General features: G+C 45.5%; 7 protein-coding genes across 7 annotated transcripts; 2 read left to right on the plus strand and 5 right to left on the minus strand.

Moving 5' to 3' along the window:
* Positions 1–215: 215 nt before the first annotated feature.
* N7478_011521 (type-X family DNA polymerase) lies at positions 216–2,234 on the minus strand (the record flags this gene model as incomplete). Its single annotated transcript, XM_056927735.1, has 1 exon — positions 216–2,234. One exon carries the CDS (start codon positions 2,232–2,234, stop codon positions 216–218), a length of 2,019 nt encoding a protein of 672 aa, XP_056774783.1.
* Positions 2,235–3,878: 1,644 nt separating this feature from the next.
* On the minus strand, positions 3,879–5,661 carry N7478_011522 (HoxN/HupN/NixA family nickel/cobalt transporter; the record flags this gene model as incomplete). Its single annotated transcript, XM_056927736.1, has 7 exons — positions 3,879–4,498; positions 4,554–4,699; positions 4,757–5,035; positions 5,092–5,177; positions 5,231–5,303; positions 5,380–5,390; positions 5,455–5,661. 7 exons carry the CDS (start codon positions 5,659–5,661, stop codon positions 3,879–3,881), a joined length of 1,422 nt encoding a protein of 473 aa, XP_056774784.1.
* Positions 5,662–6,485: 824 nt separating this feature from the next.
* N7478_011523 (putative MFS transporter) lies at positions 6,486–8,320 on the minus strand (the record flags this gene model as incomplete). The annotated part of the gene is made up of 4 exons (XM_056927737.1): positions 6,486–7,079; positions 7,139–7,733; positions 7,796–8,103; positions 8,162–8,320. 4 exons carry the CDS (start codon positions 8,318–8,320, stop codon positions 6,486–6,488), a joined length of 1,656 nt encoding a protein of 551 aa, XP_056774785.1.
* Positions 8,321–9,335: 1,015 nt separating this feature from the next.
* N7478_011524 (uncharacterized protein) lies at positions 9,336–9,849 on the minus strand (the record flags this gene model as incomplete). Its single annotated transcript, XM_056927738.1, has 3 exons — positions 9,336–9,353; positions 9,451–9,515; positions 9,741–9,849. 3 exons carry the CDS (start codon positions 9,847–9,849, stop codon positions 9,336–9,338), a joined length of 192 nt encoding a protein of 63 aa, XP_056774786.1.
* A 1,697-nt stretch (positions 9,850–11,546) lies between these two features.
* On the plus strand, positions 11,547–12,812 carry N7478_011525 (uncharacterized protein; the record flags this gene model as incomplete). The annotated part of the gene is made up of 4 exons (XM_056927739.1): positions 11,547–11,648; positions 11,720–12,149; positions 12,199–12,707; positions 12,765–12,812. 4 exons carry the CDS (start codon positions 11,547–11,549, stop codon positions 12,810–12,812), a joined length of 1,089 nt encoding a protein of 362 aa, XP_056774787.1.
* A 545-nt stretch (positions 12,813–13,357) lies between these two features.
* Positions 13,358–15,244, plus strand: N7478_011526 (major facilitator superfamily domain-containing protein; the record flags this gene model as incomplete). Its single annotated transcript, XM_056927740.1, has 5 exons — positions 13,358–13,641; positions 13,730–13,747; positions 13,809–14,318; positions 14,390–14,871; positions 14,943–15,244. The coding sequence occupies 5 exons, from the start codon at positions 13,358–13,360 to the stop codon at positions 15,242–15,244; spliced, it is 1,596 nt and encodes a 531-aa protein (XP_056774788.1).
* A 516-nt stretch (positions 15,245–15,760) lies between these two features.
* Positions 15,761–17,901, minus strand: N7478_011527 (MFS transporter; the record flags this gene model as incomplete). Its single annotated transcript, XM_056927741.1, has 7 exons — positions 15,761–16,413; positions 16,485–16,532; positions 16,601–16,976; positions 17,037–17,411; positions 17,471–17,509; positions 17,606–17,787; positions 17,847–17,901. 7 exons carry the CDS (start codon positions 17,899–17,901, stop codon positions 15,761–15,763), a joined length of 1,728 nt encoding a protein of 575 aa, XP_056774789.1.
* Positions 17,902–19,139: the final 1,238 nt, after the last annotated feature.

Genomic DNA, 19,139 nt, shown 5'->3' on the forward strand with positions numbered 1-19,139 from the left:
TGGTTTAAGAGGCCGGTGAACATAAACGCCAAAAAAAAAAAGGTCATCTCATGGAATTATTTGAGATATAGATTCGAAAAATGGATCAAATTTCCGTATATAATGCAAACATGTGCATATGTATAGGCGCATACAGATTTGGTCAAATCCAGTCATTGTATGTGTGGCGTTATGTCCAAGTATGTGACAGGATATAAAAAAGTTATCATCATTTACTATCGGGAGCATCGTTCTTCTGGTGGTCTCCATCCGATTCCTAGGCCCTCCATCACAAGTCTTTCTCTTTCCTCCCAGGTGTTGCCGTTGTGTTCTAAGTCCACTACTGGGCCACTCGAACTGCGCTCACGGATACCAGTGGAATCGAATCTCCAGCCATGCGCCTTTTTAGAATGCCGTCTCAAGTCCCGTTGGAACGTGGTACTACCAGTCCAACCAAGGACCGCACATCCGATTGTCCTCCAGGGGGATATAATAATATCAACACGGCAGTGAGGATTGGTGTTTCGCTTTTTATCATCTTTTTTCTGAACATCATCTGCGCTCTTGTTACCGGCTTCTGGGCTTTGCCAGACCACCAAAGCCTTATCAAGCGCATCGAAGTGCTTTCCTGTTTCGTCTCTCTCTAAGGGTCGAGTTTGTTGTTCGCGCGAGGTCGCGGTGAGATGCAAGGACAGCGTGTGTGTGATATATTTTTCCTTCTCAAGGCTTGCAACAACGTCCACGACAAGCCCCCTGGTGACTGCATCGTCATGGTGAGTCAATATAATGTCTACATCGCCGCTCAACTCCTTTCCGCGTCGATATCCTCCAACAATGATAGCTTCGATCTCTCGACTTTTGTTCGGTCGCACATCGTTCGCATGACGCTTCACAATCGATGCGATATTTTCTGACTCCACACGGGAAACACCAGCTTGAAACTCGTCAAAAAATTTCACGCCTATCTGCTGGACTCGGGAGAGGGAGTCCCAGCCGAACTCAACGATATCGTCTAGATCTCGCCAGCCTCGAGAATAGTAAAAGTTTCTGGCGGTCTTTGCACCGACTCCCCATATCCCATTGAATGTGTTCAGGACTCGCAGGACTGGATCGGAATCGAGGGCATCTGCCGTTGCAACATTTCCGTCCTTGTCGGAATGGCTACAGCGCCTATGCTGCTGAAACTCTGCGAAGAGATTTGCGATTTTCGCGTCACATCCTGGAAGAGCGAGGATCTCGCTAGGTCTTTTTATGACGTACGGATATGCAGCTATGGCGGCAATGGATGTGCTATAAGCTCGCACTCCGATTTCATCAAGGGTGAGTTCGCGGATTCTGCGGATCTTTACAAGTTGAGAAATGAATTCTTCATTTGGAGAATGGAGAGGCGCAGAACGCATACATGCAAATCCAACTTGATCATGGACCCAATCCGGCTGAGGTGGAAGGGAGACAGTTTCATCATGCTCAGATGTAGTTTGACGATAGAGCGTGGGTGGATTTCGTTGACTTGACTTTTCTGTTGAGTCTGTGGGGCCTTTGGAACGTCGAGAATGAAAAGAATGGCTCTGTGTTGGATATTTCACCACAGAAGCATCTTCTGTTGCCCTTTTCATGATTTGACTGGCTACCGCGGTTGAAGGTGGTTTCGGGACATCTGGGGGGGTAGAGATAACTTTGCGTCCTTTGTAAATCAGAAAAGAGCGTTGCGGTAGAGGTTCGCCTTTCTCAATTGATTGCTCTAGCCAATCCAACTTGAGCACTGTAACCACTTGTCCCTCATTCTTTGCTATGAATTCTGGAGATTGAGATGAATCGTTAAGACCCTTTTCCGAATATTCTTCGACTTCAGAGTCGGTGCAGAGGTCCACGACTTGAGTGGACGCCTTCACGACAACTTCTGAGTCTTGCGTTTTTTGACGTTTAAGTGGAGGTTGTTGATCAATTCCTGATATTGATGGTAGCGAGGTGTTAAGGTCGGGTATCTCCTCCGTGAATAGTCCACGTGAGCGAAGCTCCAACGCTGCACGCTTCTTCCGACCGATCTTGCCCAAGATAAGACCTGCTTCAGCAATGTCATACGTCAAATTTCCTCCATGTTCGAAGAGTCGGAATTCAACTTCATGAAGTTCATCCAGCGACACGTGAGTTGGAAGAATGAAGATCGTAGGGTGAGCCGAGAACACACTCTTTTGTATCGTTTCAGAGGAATTTAACTCAGGAGATATACTCTTTAATTCACTGCTGGTACCCATCATTCAGGAGTTGTCAAATGATAGGGCCTTTAGGAGGTTAAAGCTCAGTGAGTTGGCAGTAAAGCCGCATCTATTGACAGCTGGAGTTGCTAATAGCATGACTATGACGCGTAGAACGCGCTCATGTCATTCCTTCCCAGCGAAAGTATGCTGTGATCCTATATATTCACGTGGGCATAGCTCTTGCATAGCTTGCAGATGTAGATGGGATGAGAGTTGATGTTAGCGTTATGTGAAGATCCCGAGTACCGAATGACGTAATGTTTATGCCTAAGGCGTTGACATTCCTGAGAGCCAATAGAGAGTAGAGACCCAAGTGTGTTTTTACATATCCCATTGCGATATTACAGGCTTTGAAGTATTTATATAAAGGAAATCTGAAGAAGAAGAACCTCATTGAGATTTTGACTGCTTTAATTATATCAGATTATGTTCAATGAGATAGCCTAAAACACGAACGAGTCAACCGCGTCAAGTGAAACTACTTCAAGTGGAGTCTTGCAGACCTCAATGTGTAATTTCTTGGAAACTGCGTAAAATGTGAGTTATTGAAGATATATTAATAGTCAATATAGCCTTGGAAGACGTACTTTCCCAGTCAGATGCTGGACAACCGTACTTTAAGCATCGCATCAGAAAGTGCAAGTACGGTATACTTGGACAGGTGCAATCGCTATCAACGTAGCCTTTCAAACATCCCGCATACTGAGCAGCCTGTTCATTGCAAACCCTCTGTATTTTAATTTGAATCAGCGACGACATTCAACTGGCAAAGTTAATTTGAAAGAGCAAGACAATCCAAAAAAAACATACCAAACAGGCGGTCATTTGGCTGTTGGGATCCGCTGTTACATCTGCTGGAGCTGCATATGCCAGTAGAGCAGTTAATGGAAGAAATAATATCGGGAACTTCATTTTGAGGTGCTTGATTGTAAATTTTTGGACTTTGAGTAAAGGAGTAATTATACCCGGGGCTTCCAAGGCTCGAAGTTAACTTGCAGCAAAATTGAACTTGAACTTCGTGGGAGGATGTTGGGGTTGAATTTATATAATATTAGAACACTCGAGTATTTTGTGTAAACTTGAAGTTTGTCTCGGTACCTATTTTAAAAGCTTCGAGTCTCAAGCCAGTGTCTATTCCAAGATCGAACGGACTAACACAGCAGAGCAGAGTAACACACGTCTCACGGAGCGAAATGTATATGCGAGATCTCAGTCACTGAATTCTAAGACAATATTCGAAAGCAATAGCTGATTGACTGATTATGGCTATGGTTTGGCACCAAGTGCCAGTACTAGTAGTTGGGTGGATCGTTCAGAAGCTATTTCAAACAATAATGTATAGTACTACTAGTAGTAACAGAAATAGAGGTTCTATTCAAGTTGTACTAGGCCCATGCGCCCCATTCATGTTGAAATATGTTGTGCAACAGATAAATCTTACGGTATGAACCGCTAGAAAGGATCGGGAAATCTCATTAAATTGACCATAATCTTTGCGTTGACCGCTCTATCCATTTATGATTCTGGATTGAAAGCCGCATAAAGTTGAGCGTGGAGTTACACGGACCGATGGAATTCAACGGCTAGCCGATATGACATTCGTAGTCATTGTAATTCATAAGACCTGTCTGGTAGAATGAATTATACGATTTCGTCCTCAATCAGACGTTCCTCGGTCGCTGTCACACGAGACGAGGTTCCTTTTCCAACGGTAGTGGTCTTTTGACCCTCACCCTCATGCACGCCACCCTCCACTGGTTCACATAAAACACCGGGACCTTCTGTTCTGGGCTCAGAAGTATCATCCCCCAAGAACTCTTCGTCATTATAGTCAGGACGTCCGTGGCGTCGATTCATCCAACGGCGCCATGGCTTGTATAAGATAACGCTCAGACCTCCGAATATGATAAAGCAGCCACAGATTCCACCACCGATAGCATCATAATAATCACCAGCTACTTGTACACCGTCCCAGAACTTACCCTTGGCGTCAGTGATGCTCAATATCATGGTAAGAAGCTGGATTACACCGATCACAATGGCAACGATGACAGTTAAGACGGTGAGAACGATCGAGTAGTACAAGAACGCCACAGGGTCCCGGTGGTTGTCTGTCGACTGAGGAAGTTCATCGCCCATGGTATCTGATCCTGTCTCAGAAATAACACTGTCTGGCTTGGATGGAAGAAAGTTGGCTGCGGGTTGGATGTATAGCGAGTACATGAGGGCTCCGTCGATGGTATCTAAGAGACACATTCCGGCTAGAAAGAAGTCAATACGGCTGCTTTTGTCGAAATGCAGGTGGGGTAATATTACCAGTGAATAATGCAGGCAGAATCAGAATAACCCAGAAGGAGGTTCCCTTTGCGGCCTCGATGGAGGAGATTCCGAGTAATGCAATTTCAGATGACGTGTCAAAGCCCAGGCCAAACAGAATGCCAAGAGGATACATTTTCCATGGCCTAAGAAATTGTTAGTTCAGAGATGAGGATGATTATGCATGTTTGCAAGTGACATACCGATCAATGAGCTTGAACATCTTCTTCAAGATATTAAATAATGGTCCTCCACCTTCAATCTTCCAAGCTTCATCTTCTTGTCCTTCTGGCAGATTGAATACTTTCTGCATCTGACGAATCAACTTGTACAAAATGTAGGCATTCATTAATCCGAGAAGAATTAAAAATGCCGCACTGACGGAACTGCCAATGATTCCACCAATAGTACTAAAGCTATCAAAGCGGGAAGATACAGCAGCTGCAGTAGCTGCAACGACAATAGATGTGATTATTACAATTCTGTCATTAAATGAGTCAGTATTTCAGCATAATTAGGTCTTTCGTTCAAAACCCACGTGGAATGACCAAGAGAGAAAAATGTTCCCACAGTGACAGGCTTTTGCCCTGTTGCCAAAAGTCGTCGTGTCATTAAATCAATGGCCTATCTAGTCAGCTTACTGAGCCATTTAGTGAGTCTGCAGGATCAATACTTACAGATATATGATCTGCATCAAAGGCATGTCTTAATCCAAGGGAATATGCGAGTGCAGCAGTAGAGACCAACGATCTAAGGACAAAAATTAAGATTAGAAAACAAAACTCGATGCATGAAGGTACAGCGATCCCGGGACAACTGGACATACGGATGATAGTGCTATTAACGTGTTAATATTATGTACGAATATTTGATTTATGTGCACGATTAAAAGTTAACTCACCAGTACGATGGCTGCTGCAACCCATACAATAATGTTGATGAATGCTATAAAAGCAATTATCGCAATGGCTCGAAATGGAATCTTCCGAAGCCCTGGCATCCGCTTGTGGGAGCGCTCAGCTTGACGAAGCAGAGGCTTCAAACTCCATCTATTATCGCTTTCAAAGCTTCGTTCATCTTCAGATGCATCATCAGCGTGGGATGCCATTTTGAATTACCCAATGAAAGATCATTTGGAATCTATCTCGATTCGTTCTGCCCCGGGCCAAAGAAATATAAGAAAAAAAGCTTTCACTGAGGACCTTGAGACAAGAGTCGCTAGCAAACTTATAGTAATTATCTCTCTGTTCTTTAACTCCACATGTCACCTTGGCACGGCAGAGTTTTTGATGTTATCGGCCGTCGATTTTTTGTACTCTTTAGATTCTTCAGGAAAGTCGTAAACCCACTTAATCTGGATCCGAAATTCACACTCCACTGGCAGTCAACGAAGCCTCTCGTTTCGAATCAAAGACTTCTGGCTCCGAGATCCCTTCGCCTAATCTCATGAAAAAAAAATCGCTTACAGAATGCGAACAACATGCAGTTGGTGGGGTCAACACACGTGATATGCGGGACAACGCGGAGAGCCCCGATTCCACTGATAATGATGGATTATTCATGGTTAGAGTTCTGATATGATAATTGCCCGTGTTCTCCACTATGTACGGCGCCCTTTGCCGAGTGTCGGTGCTGGATCGTGCTCCGGTGGCCGTTCGGCAATCTCGGCCGTTGTGCAGAACACCTGGGCATACATACAGGGCTGAGATTGACTGATGAAGATAAATTCTAGATTTTACTTTTTTAAATGGAATGCGTCTGGACAGTATCTTATGCTAACACAAATGCGACAAAACCTTACGAATGCAAATGTTCTGTATATCAATTTCAGAATCCATGTACACATGACAAACTTTTTCAGTTCCTCATTTAAGGCGCGATAATTAAATATTTATACCACATGTGCAGTGTATATGTATGATGCACTGCAATTTACTTTTGGCTGCCCTTACCACGGCGAAGGAATCTCCCCATTCCAGATCCAAGTCCCCGCAACCCACGCTGTTCGACCTCGCGGCGCGCTGCACCATCAACAGCACCCTCCTGGCCTTCAGCTTGAAGATGGCGCGCATCGGTAAAGTGAAGAGTCACTTGCATAAAGATAGCAGCGAGGATACTGGCAATAAGAATGCCAATCATGACCAAATTACTTTTCCGGTACTTCTCTCGCCCGGGAGCATTGGCATCACTCGCCCACCCAGAATAGAGAGCATAGGTGGTTAGAATGCTGCCCAGGTTTCCCCAACCGGAGACAACTGCAGAAGCTGCGGCTACTCCTACTTCGCCATGACGGGGTTGGAAGATCTCCGCTGTCCACGTCATGGTGATCGGTACAGTAGGACCGAGTCCGAATCCTACTATTAATAGGCCGCCGTATCGGGGCCAGGGGTTCTCGTCGGAACCGGCGTAGCTGGTTAGGAGGAGACCTAGGATTTGGAGTAAGGTGGGGATGGAGAAAAAGAGGGCGCGGTGGCGATGGAACCGATCTGAAAATGGTGTCACCAGAAGAATGGCGATGAGGTCCATCTACGAGGATAGTTAGTTATGTGAGATGCCGAAGTTCTTGGGGAAGGTTAGAAACTCACAATCCAAATTGGAGCAGTGAGTAAGCTCACGTCAACTCCATTTAACGAGGGGTTAATAGCTTGAATAATCAAGTTGGCATATAATTGAACACCAATTCCCACACCAACAACACCGAAATACATGACCAGAAGGGGCCAAAGTCTCCAGTCCATGAAAACATGGAGTAGGTCACGCATGCTCCATGCAGGAGAGTGATATACGCGTTTCATATCGTGGTAATGGATCATCGCATCTCTTCCTTTCAGAGCCGGAGCAGTTTCTGGAACCCATCGCATGAACCACTTGCGAGGAGGCCGCTCCTCACCTGGCGTGATCGGACGATCGGGCAACCACCAAAGAAGGATGAAGCCAAGCGCAATGGTAATTACGCCCCAGACCAGAAACATCCACTGGAATCCAACATAACCCCTGTCTCCGTCCATCTTTTGAAAGCCGGCAGATACGAGGCCCACAACTGCAGCTGAGACCTGGCCGGCCGTGAAATACCGGCCAATTCGCTTGCCCAGTCGAGATGGTGGGTAAAATAATGTCAAGTAGTAGGTCATGCCGGGCCATAGTCCAGCTTCGACGATACCTAGAAGAAGTCGAAGGAAACTAAGATAAGTTTGTTAGTTAAGCGTTTTCAGTCAAGATGAAAATGAATATTCAATACGTACTAGAAGCTCCAGGCTGCTTTCATAGCTACCATACAGGTGCCGATCAAGCCAACACTGATCACGATACGACTCATCCAAACATGTGGGCTGAGACGCGTCATGACCAAGTTAGATGGTAGATCGAAAACCACATAGCCGACATAAAACAAAGCCAGCGCGGTTGATACCTGATGCTCCGTCAGATGTAGAACGCTTGCCAAGTCGTGACCGGATGTTTCATTCATGGTTTGCGCCAGGCCGACATTGGACTTAACGCCCGAAGTCACGAAGTAGAGCACCCATAGAGCGGGTATAATCCGCCAATCCAGCTTGCTATAAGGTGAAATGTTAGACAATTATCTTCGAGCGACAGATCGGGGTGATGACTTGCTTGTAAATTCGTTCGACATGCTCGTCATGGAATTCATCAGGATCTAGGCGATCCGATATTTCGGAACTCGATTGATTCTGTGAATTTTCCCGAATGTCTTGTGCGACTGGCTTCTTAGGTCCGCTTATTGCGGCTTCGGAGGCTTCCGCGCTCATTGTAAAGCTCGACCGTGGTCGTCGTGCGTGATTCTTCGTTCGTCTGTGAATGTGCTCCCAATGAAAGACGTTCTCACGATGTATATCCAACTGATAATGACCATAAAAGGATTCGGATTGGGGAAATCGTCGTAAATATGATATCGCTGCTGCATATAATTGAATTAGCGGGTGTTCGCATTCTCCGAAAGCGGCGCTCAGCTTGATCTTTGCCGAGGCCTGTCGCTGCTTTGAACATGAAACAAAAGCATGCTTATAAACTCACCTTTGTATATATAGATCAACCTGAGATTGCTCCGGTTTGTTCTATCCTATCCCAGGTGCAACCAGAGTTGCCCGCGGTGAAGTTCAACAGAGAAAGACTAAAGCGGAGAATTTTCTTTCTCGATCTGATAAGAAACTCGCCCGTCTCTTGGCAGTTCCCCCACGCAGCAGTGTTCTGCTAGGAAATTCAAGGTCGATTGAGACCAGACTGGGCAAAGAAATTAAACAATAGCTTATACCGAAAAAAAAGAAAGAAAATTGAATCGTTGAATCGTTGAGTTTAAGTTGCGACCGGGAAAAGTCCCTTCCGATCCTCGGCGGAGACTCTCCCCAACAATCAAAACTCACCGAGGATAACCTTAATCCTCTTTGACTCAGAAGTTTACCGTCCTCGGTGAAAGCTTGCTCGGAACGTTCTTTGCTTTGATCGGCCCACTTGTGTGATATCTCCACCAGGATCATTAGCAGAATTTCCCAAGTTGTCACCTTAGAAGAGGAAAACCTGATCAATATGCATAGACACCTAGAGTTACAGCTACTTCTTTAAGAACAGAGGCAAGGGGACGTTGTTTTCTCGTGGATATTTGAACATGCGTAACACAATCGGTGATAAATTATCAATTCGGGGGCTATTTAACCTGCAGATGTGGAAAGTGTCATTCTTGTATAACCTTGGAACCCAATAAACATCCCTCTCTTATAAACAAGCCTGGACCCATTCATAGGCTGGCAAGTTCAAGTGTAGACATGGCTAGAAGTCTGCAACAGCCTACCAAAAATCAATACAAGGGCCACATCCAGTCTATACCCAGCCCTTGTCAGTTAATCGATGTCCGATATAGAACGTTACTTGAGGATAGTCTTACCGCATCACCAATTGCCGAGACAATGCACTCGGGCGAGACTTCGGGGAGAGTTGAAAGAAGCCAAGCTATATCATACTATGTATCAGTACTATAAACATACGTAAAGCCTGAATGCTCAGTCCACTCACGTACGAAGAGTAACCCCATCACTCCCCGCTGTCGCAATTACACTGGCTACAATTTCACCGCATGATGCGCCGGTACTTGTCAGTGACGAAAGACAAGCTGTATATCAACCAAAACATATTAGCAACAAATACTATAAACCGCTCTCTTTAGGAAATACAGACCGGTCCATTCGCAATCATCTCGAGCCACATTGTTGGATTTAGGGGCAACGGGAGCTGGGACGGCAGTAGCAGTGGCTACAATATAAGGGAGTATGACCGAGAAACGCATGATGTAGGTCTGGTTTGAACGTGAAAGCTTTCGTTTTTTTTGGGAATTTGAGATAACTTTGAAGGGTGAATATGGAACATATAAATTTGGAAGGGACCAGAGAAGATCTTTATATCGTGTTTTTTTTTTTGGAAATCTCCAAATCCGCCATGTTTGCCTGCTTGTCGCCCCCAGGCTCCTTCAACCTTGTGTCCACACCAAGATTGACATGGTTGAGGCTAAATTAAATTGACTCACATCTTGGCGCCCATCCATATGTTGCACCCTCCCCAAACAGTTGCAGCCTGCGGGTGTGATCATCATTTTTGACTTCAAGATCGTCGCTTCTTCTCAGGCCGTGATTGAAAGACAATGAATGCACATATACCACCGCTATCAATATAATCAAATCCGGTTCATGGGTTGAACAGGTTAATATTCACTACCTGCCCTCAAAAAGCACGGCTTAAGAAAATGAATCATAATGTCACATAATGGGGTATAAGATATGATATTCGTCTAGTTGAATCATTTTCACAGCTCGATACAGCTGAAACTGGTATCCCAAGATGCCTTGCCAAGTCTCTAAGGCGGCAGGTTGAGTGACTAGTCTTTTCGTCTTGAGTCTAGTCGTGATGAAGCACTCTGCTGGTTCTTGGCTCGCTCTTGGCTTAAATCATTGCTTGACTATACGAATTGGTGTACTATAGAAGGACCAATAAGAATAAGCAGCGCCGCGTTGATCTGTTCTTCAAGTTGAAATCACTCTGACAAAAATCTTGGGTGGCATCTTGTGGGGGCATCTTGGTGATCGGCCAGAGGCTGAGTTGCTGATCTCGTATTCATGTATGCCACTCGCTAAGCTAGGACCCCGGATCGGCAAACATCAAAGTCTTCATGACATCGCGAATCAACCTTGTCAGTTTTCAGGAATAGAACTCGTGTTTCCGATATCATATCTGTTTCGTTCAAGGAAGGCTGTGTTCAAATCGTTCAAAACCTGCTCAACGGCTATGTCCTTTTCGAAAAGAGCACATGAAGTTCATAAGTCCTCGAGTTCTTCGGAATGTTAGTATGTTAGCAATCAAACTACTTCCTGCTTCTGCATGGATTATCATTGCAGTATTTTGTTTTCATGGGAATATGAAAATCGCAGCTTCATAAACATTGGTCTGACGCATCTTGGTACCATAGAAGGACAAAAACCTAGAGATCGGATGCCATCGGGACTTGCGACAGTCATGTCCAGACTCTAATCAATTTTTCAAGCGGTCGTTGAAGTCCGACTGTTGAAATAAGCGCCCCAGGAAAAGAGCTTATCACATTGGCCCTGTCCAAATACTGACGCTTATCCAAGCTATAAGTATTCCTGAGGACGCTCCAACGATTGAAACTCTGTAGAACTTGAACTGTGGGAAAGTGTGTGGATCGTAAGATAGACTGTTGAAATGAGTAATAATGTGTGCTTCGTTGTCATTTGAAAATAAGCACGGTACAGTTGTGCATGAAGAACTTGAAGTTCTTAACGCGTGGGCTGGTGCTGTGGTGCCAAGCCCCGGCATAGAAGCGCGTTGGACCTCGGCTGGTGAACTTGGCTGATTACGCTGATCACAAAATGTTGGAGATCGCCGCCGTCCGCTGAAACTCCCCTTCCTACAACCATCTTGCTCTTGCTCTTGCTCTTGCTGCATTGTCTTCTTGAACATAATACAGCGACCATGACAAAACACAGTACTCTCTTTGATTCTCCGCCGCAGGATAACTCCAAGGCCCCGATCGAGAATGTGCTGGACTTGACACCAGTAGTGGACCTCGGCCCAGTAACATTTTCCCTTCCCTGCTACGATTTTTACCAAAACTTGAACAGCTAACATGAGATTGCTGTATATAGGATGTTTTCACGAATACGCGCCCACTATGGCATCCACCTGGTGCCAGAGGAATCTACGGTGGTGCTGCCATTGCCCAGTCCTTATCCGCGGCCATGCGCACCGTCCCCGCCGACTTTGCCGTCCACAGCATGCACTGCTACTTCGTCCTTGCGGGCGACTCGGAACTACCTATATTATATCATGTTGAGCGCGTGCGCGATGGAAGGAGCTTTGTGACTCGAACGGTACAGGCACGTCAACGGGGCCGCCCCATTTTCACCACCACCCTGAGTTTCAGTAGGGTTGGTAGTGGTGGCGAGAAGACCTTGAATCACGCTGCCCCCATGCCAGATACATCAATTCCAGAAGACTCGACGTCCAAGACGGTGAAAGGGCTCAGCGATGCGGGGGGAGGGCCATTCGAGTCTAAGAGAGCGGGAATTGTCAACCGTATGTCGTTTCTCGCATGATGGGAATGCAATAGCTTACAATTCAATAGGAACCAAGAACCCGGAAGATAAGAGAGTACGACGACATGTTCGGGCCCGGGGCCGTATCTCTGACCAGGGCGGTTTCCAAGCACACCTTTCGGCTCTGGCCTATATCACCGACAGCTTCTTTATTGGCACCGTTTCCCGCGTGCATGATATTCCTCGCTTCTCCTCCCCGGCCGAGCTTGAACAATTGTTAAAAGCGCTGAAGAACCCGTCGGATCTCGATGATGAAGATATTAGAAAGGCACTTAAGGAATTGAAGGAGGAGGAAGCTGCAGATCTGAGACGCCGACTCGAAGGAGCGCTGAGTGAGGCCAGTAAGGCTGACCATAAAGAAGTTGGTATGATGGTTAGTCTTGACCATTCAATCTATTTCCATAATCCACGGGCTTTCCGATCGGATGAGTGGATGCTTCATGAAATGGAGAGCCCATGGGCCGGGGAAGGTCGCGGTTTGGCGATCCAAAAGATCTGGTCACAGAATGGGACGTTGATTGCAACATGCACCCAGGAGGTATGTCTCTTTTGATTCGTTTATATGTGCATTTCCAAAGCTAACTCGTCGTCATAGGGTGTTGTGCGCTTAAAACAAGATAAACCGCCACTGTCTAAGATCTAACTGCCTTCTATACCCGCATACTCACATACCTACATAAATTCCTCCATCCATTGTATGCTTTTGATGGATTTACTATCTTTTTTTCACTGTTATGTCTATTTTCTGTTTACATATTCCACCATAGATCTTACCTATTACATAGTATCTTTTTCTTTTTTTCTTTCGTCGATTGTTTCTTCCTTGTTGTCTGTTAATTAGACTCAATCAATCTAATGATTCAAAGAACCTATATATATATTTATCCCCTCAGAAGTTCATATCCTAGCAATTGGACCTCTACGACTGTTGATTCTTCTTCACCGTCATTTCATTTCTAATGTACTATCTCCGACGCGCGCTGTCAGGCCCAACCAGGCCCAAGCCCCACCTGTCATGCAAAGGCGTAGCCCCACTCAGCGTTATGACTAACAGCCAAGTCTAATAAGCAGATTCCCCCAGGAAGTTTCACCGGATACACTCCATTCTATTTCACTCTCTAATTGTGAAGCTGATCGTGCAATTGTTGCAATTGAGTTGGTTACAGGTCACCTGACCCCGTGCAAACCATGGCGACCACAGTCTACAGTCGAAGCGATGTGCCACTGGAAGTGATGCATGACTCAAGCCGTATCTCGCTGGAAGGATGGCAGACTCCGGTCTCACAGCAGGGATCGAAGATCGAAGATCCATTATCCTCACCAAATCAGGAGCTTTCTCGAACGAGGGCAATCATTTTGACTACCACACTGACCGGAATCACATTCGTCGGCAGCATGAGTAGTGGACTCCTCACAGTGTGCTTACCTGGTATCGCGGCTGATTTGAATCTACCCGACAATCTATTATTATGGTAAGTCGCTTTCATGTTTACTTGAGATAAAATAAAACTGTGAGCTTAGCAAGTTATCTAACTCACGATTCTATTTTCAAAATGACAGGCCTGCTTCAGTTTATTCGTGAGTTCTACTATCTTGTCCCGTTCTTTGGGAGATATCATAAATTGACCACAAATTATAGCCTCGCGAACGGGTGCTGCTTGTTGCTGGCGGGCTCATTGGCTGATTTCCTGGGGAACAAATCCATCAATCTTGTCGGATGCTTCCTCTTGTCGGCGTTCATCCTGGCCTGCAGCTTGGCACAGACTGGTATTGAGTTGATTGTGTTTCGTACTTTCCAAGGCATTGCGACTTCTATGTGCCTTCCCACGGCATTCAGTATTCTGACGGACAGTATGCCAACAGGAAAGCGTCGGAATCTTGGATTTGCTTGTCTAGGACTCGGTCAACCGTTCGGATTCTCCATCGGGCTGGTACTAGGTGGAATTTTCCAAGATTCGGCACTGGGATGGAGATTCGGCTACTACCTTTGTGCAGGCGCAACATTTATCTTGACAATCGTTAATTTCTTCAAATTGCCAAAGGACAAACCTCGAGAGCCTTTCTCATTCAGCCGACTTCGAACTGAGATTGATTGGGTTGGGATCTTTCTTTCCAGCGCATGTCTCGGCATCATATCTTATGTTTTCTCGTGAGTCCATTGTCTCATCCTGTGTTTTACTGTTATTAAGTCACAGAGTTAATATATCATTCTTCTTTCAGAAACATCACAGATCACCCATCAAGTATTCGCAAGCCCGAAAATCTTGCGTTGCTTTGCACAGCCGTTGCTATGATACCCGCATTCTGGGGTTGGATGCAATGGCGAGAGAAATCAGGAAAGCCGGCATTGATCCCGAACTCTCTGTGGAGCAATACATCCTTCACAACAATCTGCGTCATGGTTCTGTTCTCTTGGGCAGTTCTTAATGGCATGGAAACAATCATGAGTCTTTTCTTCCAAGAAGTCCAGCAACTGTCAGCAATCCAAGCAGCTCTACGATTCTTACCAAGTGTCATTATCGGCGTCGTCATCAATCTCGGAACTGGATTACTGGTGCACCGTCTCCGGGCTAACTATCTCGTATTTATAACTTCCATTCTCTCGGCCGGATCACCTTTGCTTATGGCTATCATTGACCCTAAGTGGTCATGGTGGTATTGCGTTTTCTGGGCTATGCTACTGGGGCCATTGTCTGCTGATGGTAATAGACCTTTTCGTTTTCTCGTCATTTTGTTTCTCTATCATTTGAACTAATCCTTTTTGTTTGCTTAGCAATCTTCACTGTCGCGAACCTGATCATCGCAGATTCCTTTTCACCGAAGACTCAAGGACTCGCGGGTGCGGTTTTCAACACGGTCGCTCAATTTGGCACGTCGATAGGATTGACGATTTTTGCTATCATCTCTGCGAGCGTGACTGACGGATCATCCTTTCAAGACAAAAGCTCCCCTGGTGCGCTTATGGTTGGGTACCGGGCAGTTTTTTGGACCTGTTTTGGCCTCCTCGTGGCTGCCACGGCAATCAGTGCGTGGGGGCTGCGCCGGGTTGGCAAGGTAGGACTGAAAACGGAGTAGATGTGGCAAAATTACAGGGATTCGGGACTTTTTTCAAGAGATATGCACATTTGAAATAATCAGATCGTTCTTCATTCTAATATTATTATGACTAGACCTATGGAGCTGGTTGGTATCTTCAATCTCATGATGCGTAAATGAGGCGTGATGCCGGAGAGCAATGCCTAGAAAGCGAAGTGCAAGACGAGAACGCTCAAAACAAAGCATTGACATGGAGAAAATAAATGAAGATAGACACCTTGTGTTTGTGTTTTCCGGGGTTCTTTGAAGAGTCGTCTCGTGCAAAGCCAAACCGGTTACTACAATCACAACCGGATTAGAAGATTAGGGGTATACTTCAGCTGCGCTAGCTGAAGAGAAGACAAAAAAGCAAAACGCAAAAAGCGCGAATGAAATAAAAACTTTTAACCTGATCAAAGTGACCAAATCGATAGAAGACCCGGGGCCTTCACTTCAGATGCAATCATCCAGATTGAAGTATCTGTATTCCATAAAAGATTTCGTGGTTGTATCTCTTTAACAGATGATCGAGGCGGCGTGACTTCGAGCTGTATCGACTCTTGTAATCTGCCCAGTATGAGAAGTAGGTACCTTCTCTAAATCGTGAGAACCGTCTTGTCCATTTTCCTCTCTTTCAATTTCCAAGCGCTCGGCTTCCTTGATACGTTTAAGCTCTTGGCAAAACTTGCTATTCGCTCTGATCCGGTCTCCATATCGGATGAATCCAAATGGAATGATGGAGACTAACAAACTGAGGAAAGCAATCAGAGTGCATGCCCAGTGGATACCGAGTCGATTGAACATTGGCTTTGCAGCAAGAGGCAGCACTGCTCCGAAAATACTACGCGTGCAGCTTGCAGCGGATTGGGCACTGGCTGATAAAGTCTCATAGGCGTCGGTTAGATAGTTCAGCATTGCCATAAAAATGAGCAGATAGCCCATTCCGAAGGGGATCCCGGATAAGAACGGGACAACCCAATGAATGTTTAGAGAAGATGTCCAACCAACCCAGAATAGAGAAACGACGTATAAGGGGCCGCCGATGCAGGCTAGGGGGAGGCGACGGTATTCTTCAATTGCAGCCCATGGTGCATTTCGGGCCTTTGCACGAGCAAGATATCCGTCATACCAGATGAAGACGAAACAGGCGAGAACAGCTCCGATACCAACTATTGTCATGTTAGAAGAGACTTCTCATATTGATGAGTCCTCAGACTGTTGAAGGCAAGAGTAGACTTACTTGGTAAGAACATTAAACCAGCAACACCAGCACTCATTCCATATAAATCTGATAAGATTGGGTTAGTATGTAAGTTCGGCTAGTTGCATATACGTAGATAGCCACGATGAACTAACCTTGGAAGATGATTGGATATGCCTCGAAGTAAAGGTAAAAGATTGCATATGCAAGGGCGAGATAAAGGGATGTCAAAGACACGATAGACTCGTGGAAGATCATTCGGAATGGTCGAGATACAGTGAGAAGAATCATTTGACGGAGATTGCGAGAGTCGAGCTCCAATGGCGACACAATATTAGAATTTCCAGTCTCCTTTCGAATCTTCTGGGCGCGTCGCGTCAAGATAACTGGAGCATATGTCTCGGGCATGAAAATAGCCAAGGGAAACGTCGCGCCGGAACAAATGAGACCAATCCAGAAACACCAGCGCCAGTCTACAACAGCAACAAATCCAGAGACCCATGGACCGACGATCGGTCCGAACGTGGTACACTAAAATTTGAAGAACGTTAGTTACTCACAAATGATTGATTAGTATAAGACTCCACTTACAGCCATGTAGTACGCCATCAGACGACCTCTCTTGGTAGGGTTGTCATGAACATCAGCAAATAGCCCACCAACTGTAGCAATTGGCGAAGAAGCCATCATTCCATTAAGGAGTCGAAACACAAGTAGTGATGCATACGAGGGTGCCACTGCACATGCTAACATGAAAATCATGAAACCACAGTATGCGATGAGAAGAGGGCGCCTGCGTCCAAAATACTCTGAGCTTGGTCCCCAAATTAGGGGACCTACGATGTAACCGATTAAAAAGATAGAGATGGGCAAGACGAGGGCTTGCTGGTTGGTGATGTTGAACTCTGCTGCAATTTGGGGCACTGCATTACTGCAGATTGAGGAAGCAATGGTACTGTTCATAACCTGGAACAGATTGATATTTAATTATGGTCCTTGTCGTAAATTGAATATTAGACACTTACCTGCATCACACCAGCTGCAAGCACTAGAAACTTCCGAGACTATTGATGCCGTTAGCATGTCGATGTTCTTATTTTAGCATGAATGAGACTTCTCCTAGATTCTGAAATAGTCTCAGGTAGTAAGGTTTGCCATACATTTTTCCAGTTGACTGGATTATCTGGATCATTTGGACCAAAAGAGACAATCGTCTTAGACGCGACACGTCGGAAACGGGAATATGATGGATTCTCATATCGTTCTTGAATAGGCTCATGTAGAACCTCTGAATCCTCATCTGAATCACGGCGTGACTCATTAGGAGACACAGCTACATCATCTGGCATAATGTTTAATATTGAGTGTTGTTCCCACGAGAATGCTATTTTTCTAGCTTACCAGTAGCTGAAAGAGCCTTTTGGAGGTTCTCTTCTGCTTCAAAATGGTCCGACATTATGAGTACCGTCGTGAGCTGTCCACCAAACAAGAAGGAAAAAATGCGCTAGACGCCGATCCAGGTGGGATGGCCGACTATAAGAGCATTGTAACAGTAAAGAAAAATATGAAAGTCAAACCAACTTGTCTCCACTTTGACAGAGTTCACTGCACAAAGTTGGAGTAAGAGGCAAATAAAACTCGAACTTTTGTGGACGAGGGCTCCACATCATGTCCACTTATTGCTTCTCCGCGCCCTACACCTGACAGAAGACTCTGTGCGCAGGTTACTGATCTGGACACTATTTTGAGAAATCTAGCCTAGTCTTTTCTAATGCGGCAGGCTTGGGCGTTGATCCGCCGATAGCTTAGCGTCTTCTCGGTTAAGACGGGTTCGTAGGAATTGTAGTCATAGAGCACCCGGGGCCAACGCAGAAGGTAAAGCCAAGACTATGAAGATTTTTTGGTGGCAACCCAAAACACTCTATACAGTAAATACACATGGGGCCGTTCGCAAAGAACGCCGAATTCGATCTCGAAGTTAAAGGGCATCAGTATGCGGGAAATACATGGTCAATTCTTTGTATAACCGCAAGCATCGCGACATACACTGGTCTACATTCTCAAACCCATTTCTGTGTCTAGAGCCCAACAACCTTGGGCAGCATCTTGGTTTAAACAGAAATCAAGTTCAATGTTGACTTATTGGGCAAATCAGATCCTTTCGATCGTGCACAAAACCTCATGATCAACAAGTTCTACCTTTTTAGTCAACCGGTGCCGTACCGGCTCCGTGACAAAATTTGAGCAGCGGGGGATTAATTGACATCTGCGGGGCATTGACTTACCAATTTGGGAGGAATCAGGTACAGAGTACCGAATATTAAAAAAGAAAAAATCCGCCATTGACTCATGGGATCGGGACAGAAAGCCGATCTCCACATCTCTTTGTGGTTCTCGGAGTGATGCTTGGTGCGAACCACCCACAAGTTGCCGGTATTAGATTGATTCGAATCATTTAGTTTTCTCACTTCCACGGGTTCTTTGTTCTTCTGTTTCTGAGCCGTAGGAATGCTTCTATCCCTTGATTCGTGGCTGGTGATGGAAAACGGATACGAGTCATGAGATTATTGACAGATCTTCGTCCGCTTGCGTTTCCGAATGGCTCGGACATCTCGCCGATCTTTAAACTTAACATCTTCAATGTTTAGCAGCTATCCGAGGCTTCCCAATTTGCAATAAAAGACTAAATGCATG

The sequence above is a fragment of the Penicillium angulare genome (assembly GCF_028827245.1).
Source record: "Penicillium angulare strain IBT 27051 chromosome Unknown utg000008l_segment0_segment0, whole genome shotgun sequence".
Classification (NCBI taxonomy): Eukaryota; Fungi; Ascomycota; class Eurotiomycetes; order Eurotiales; family Aspergillaceae; genus Penicillium; species Penicillium angulare.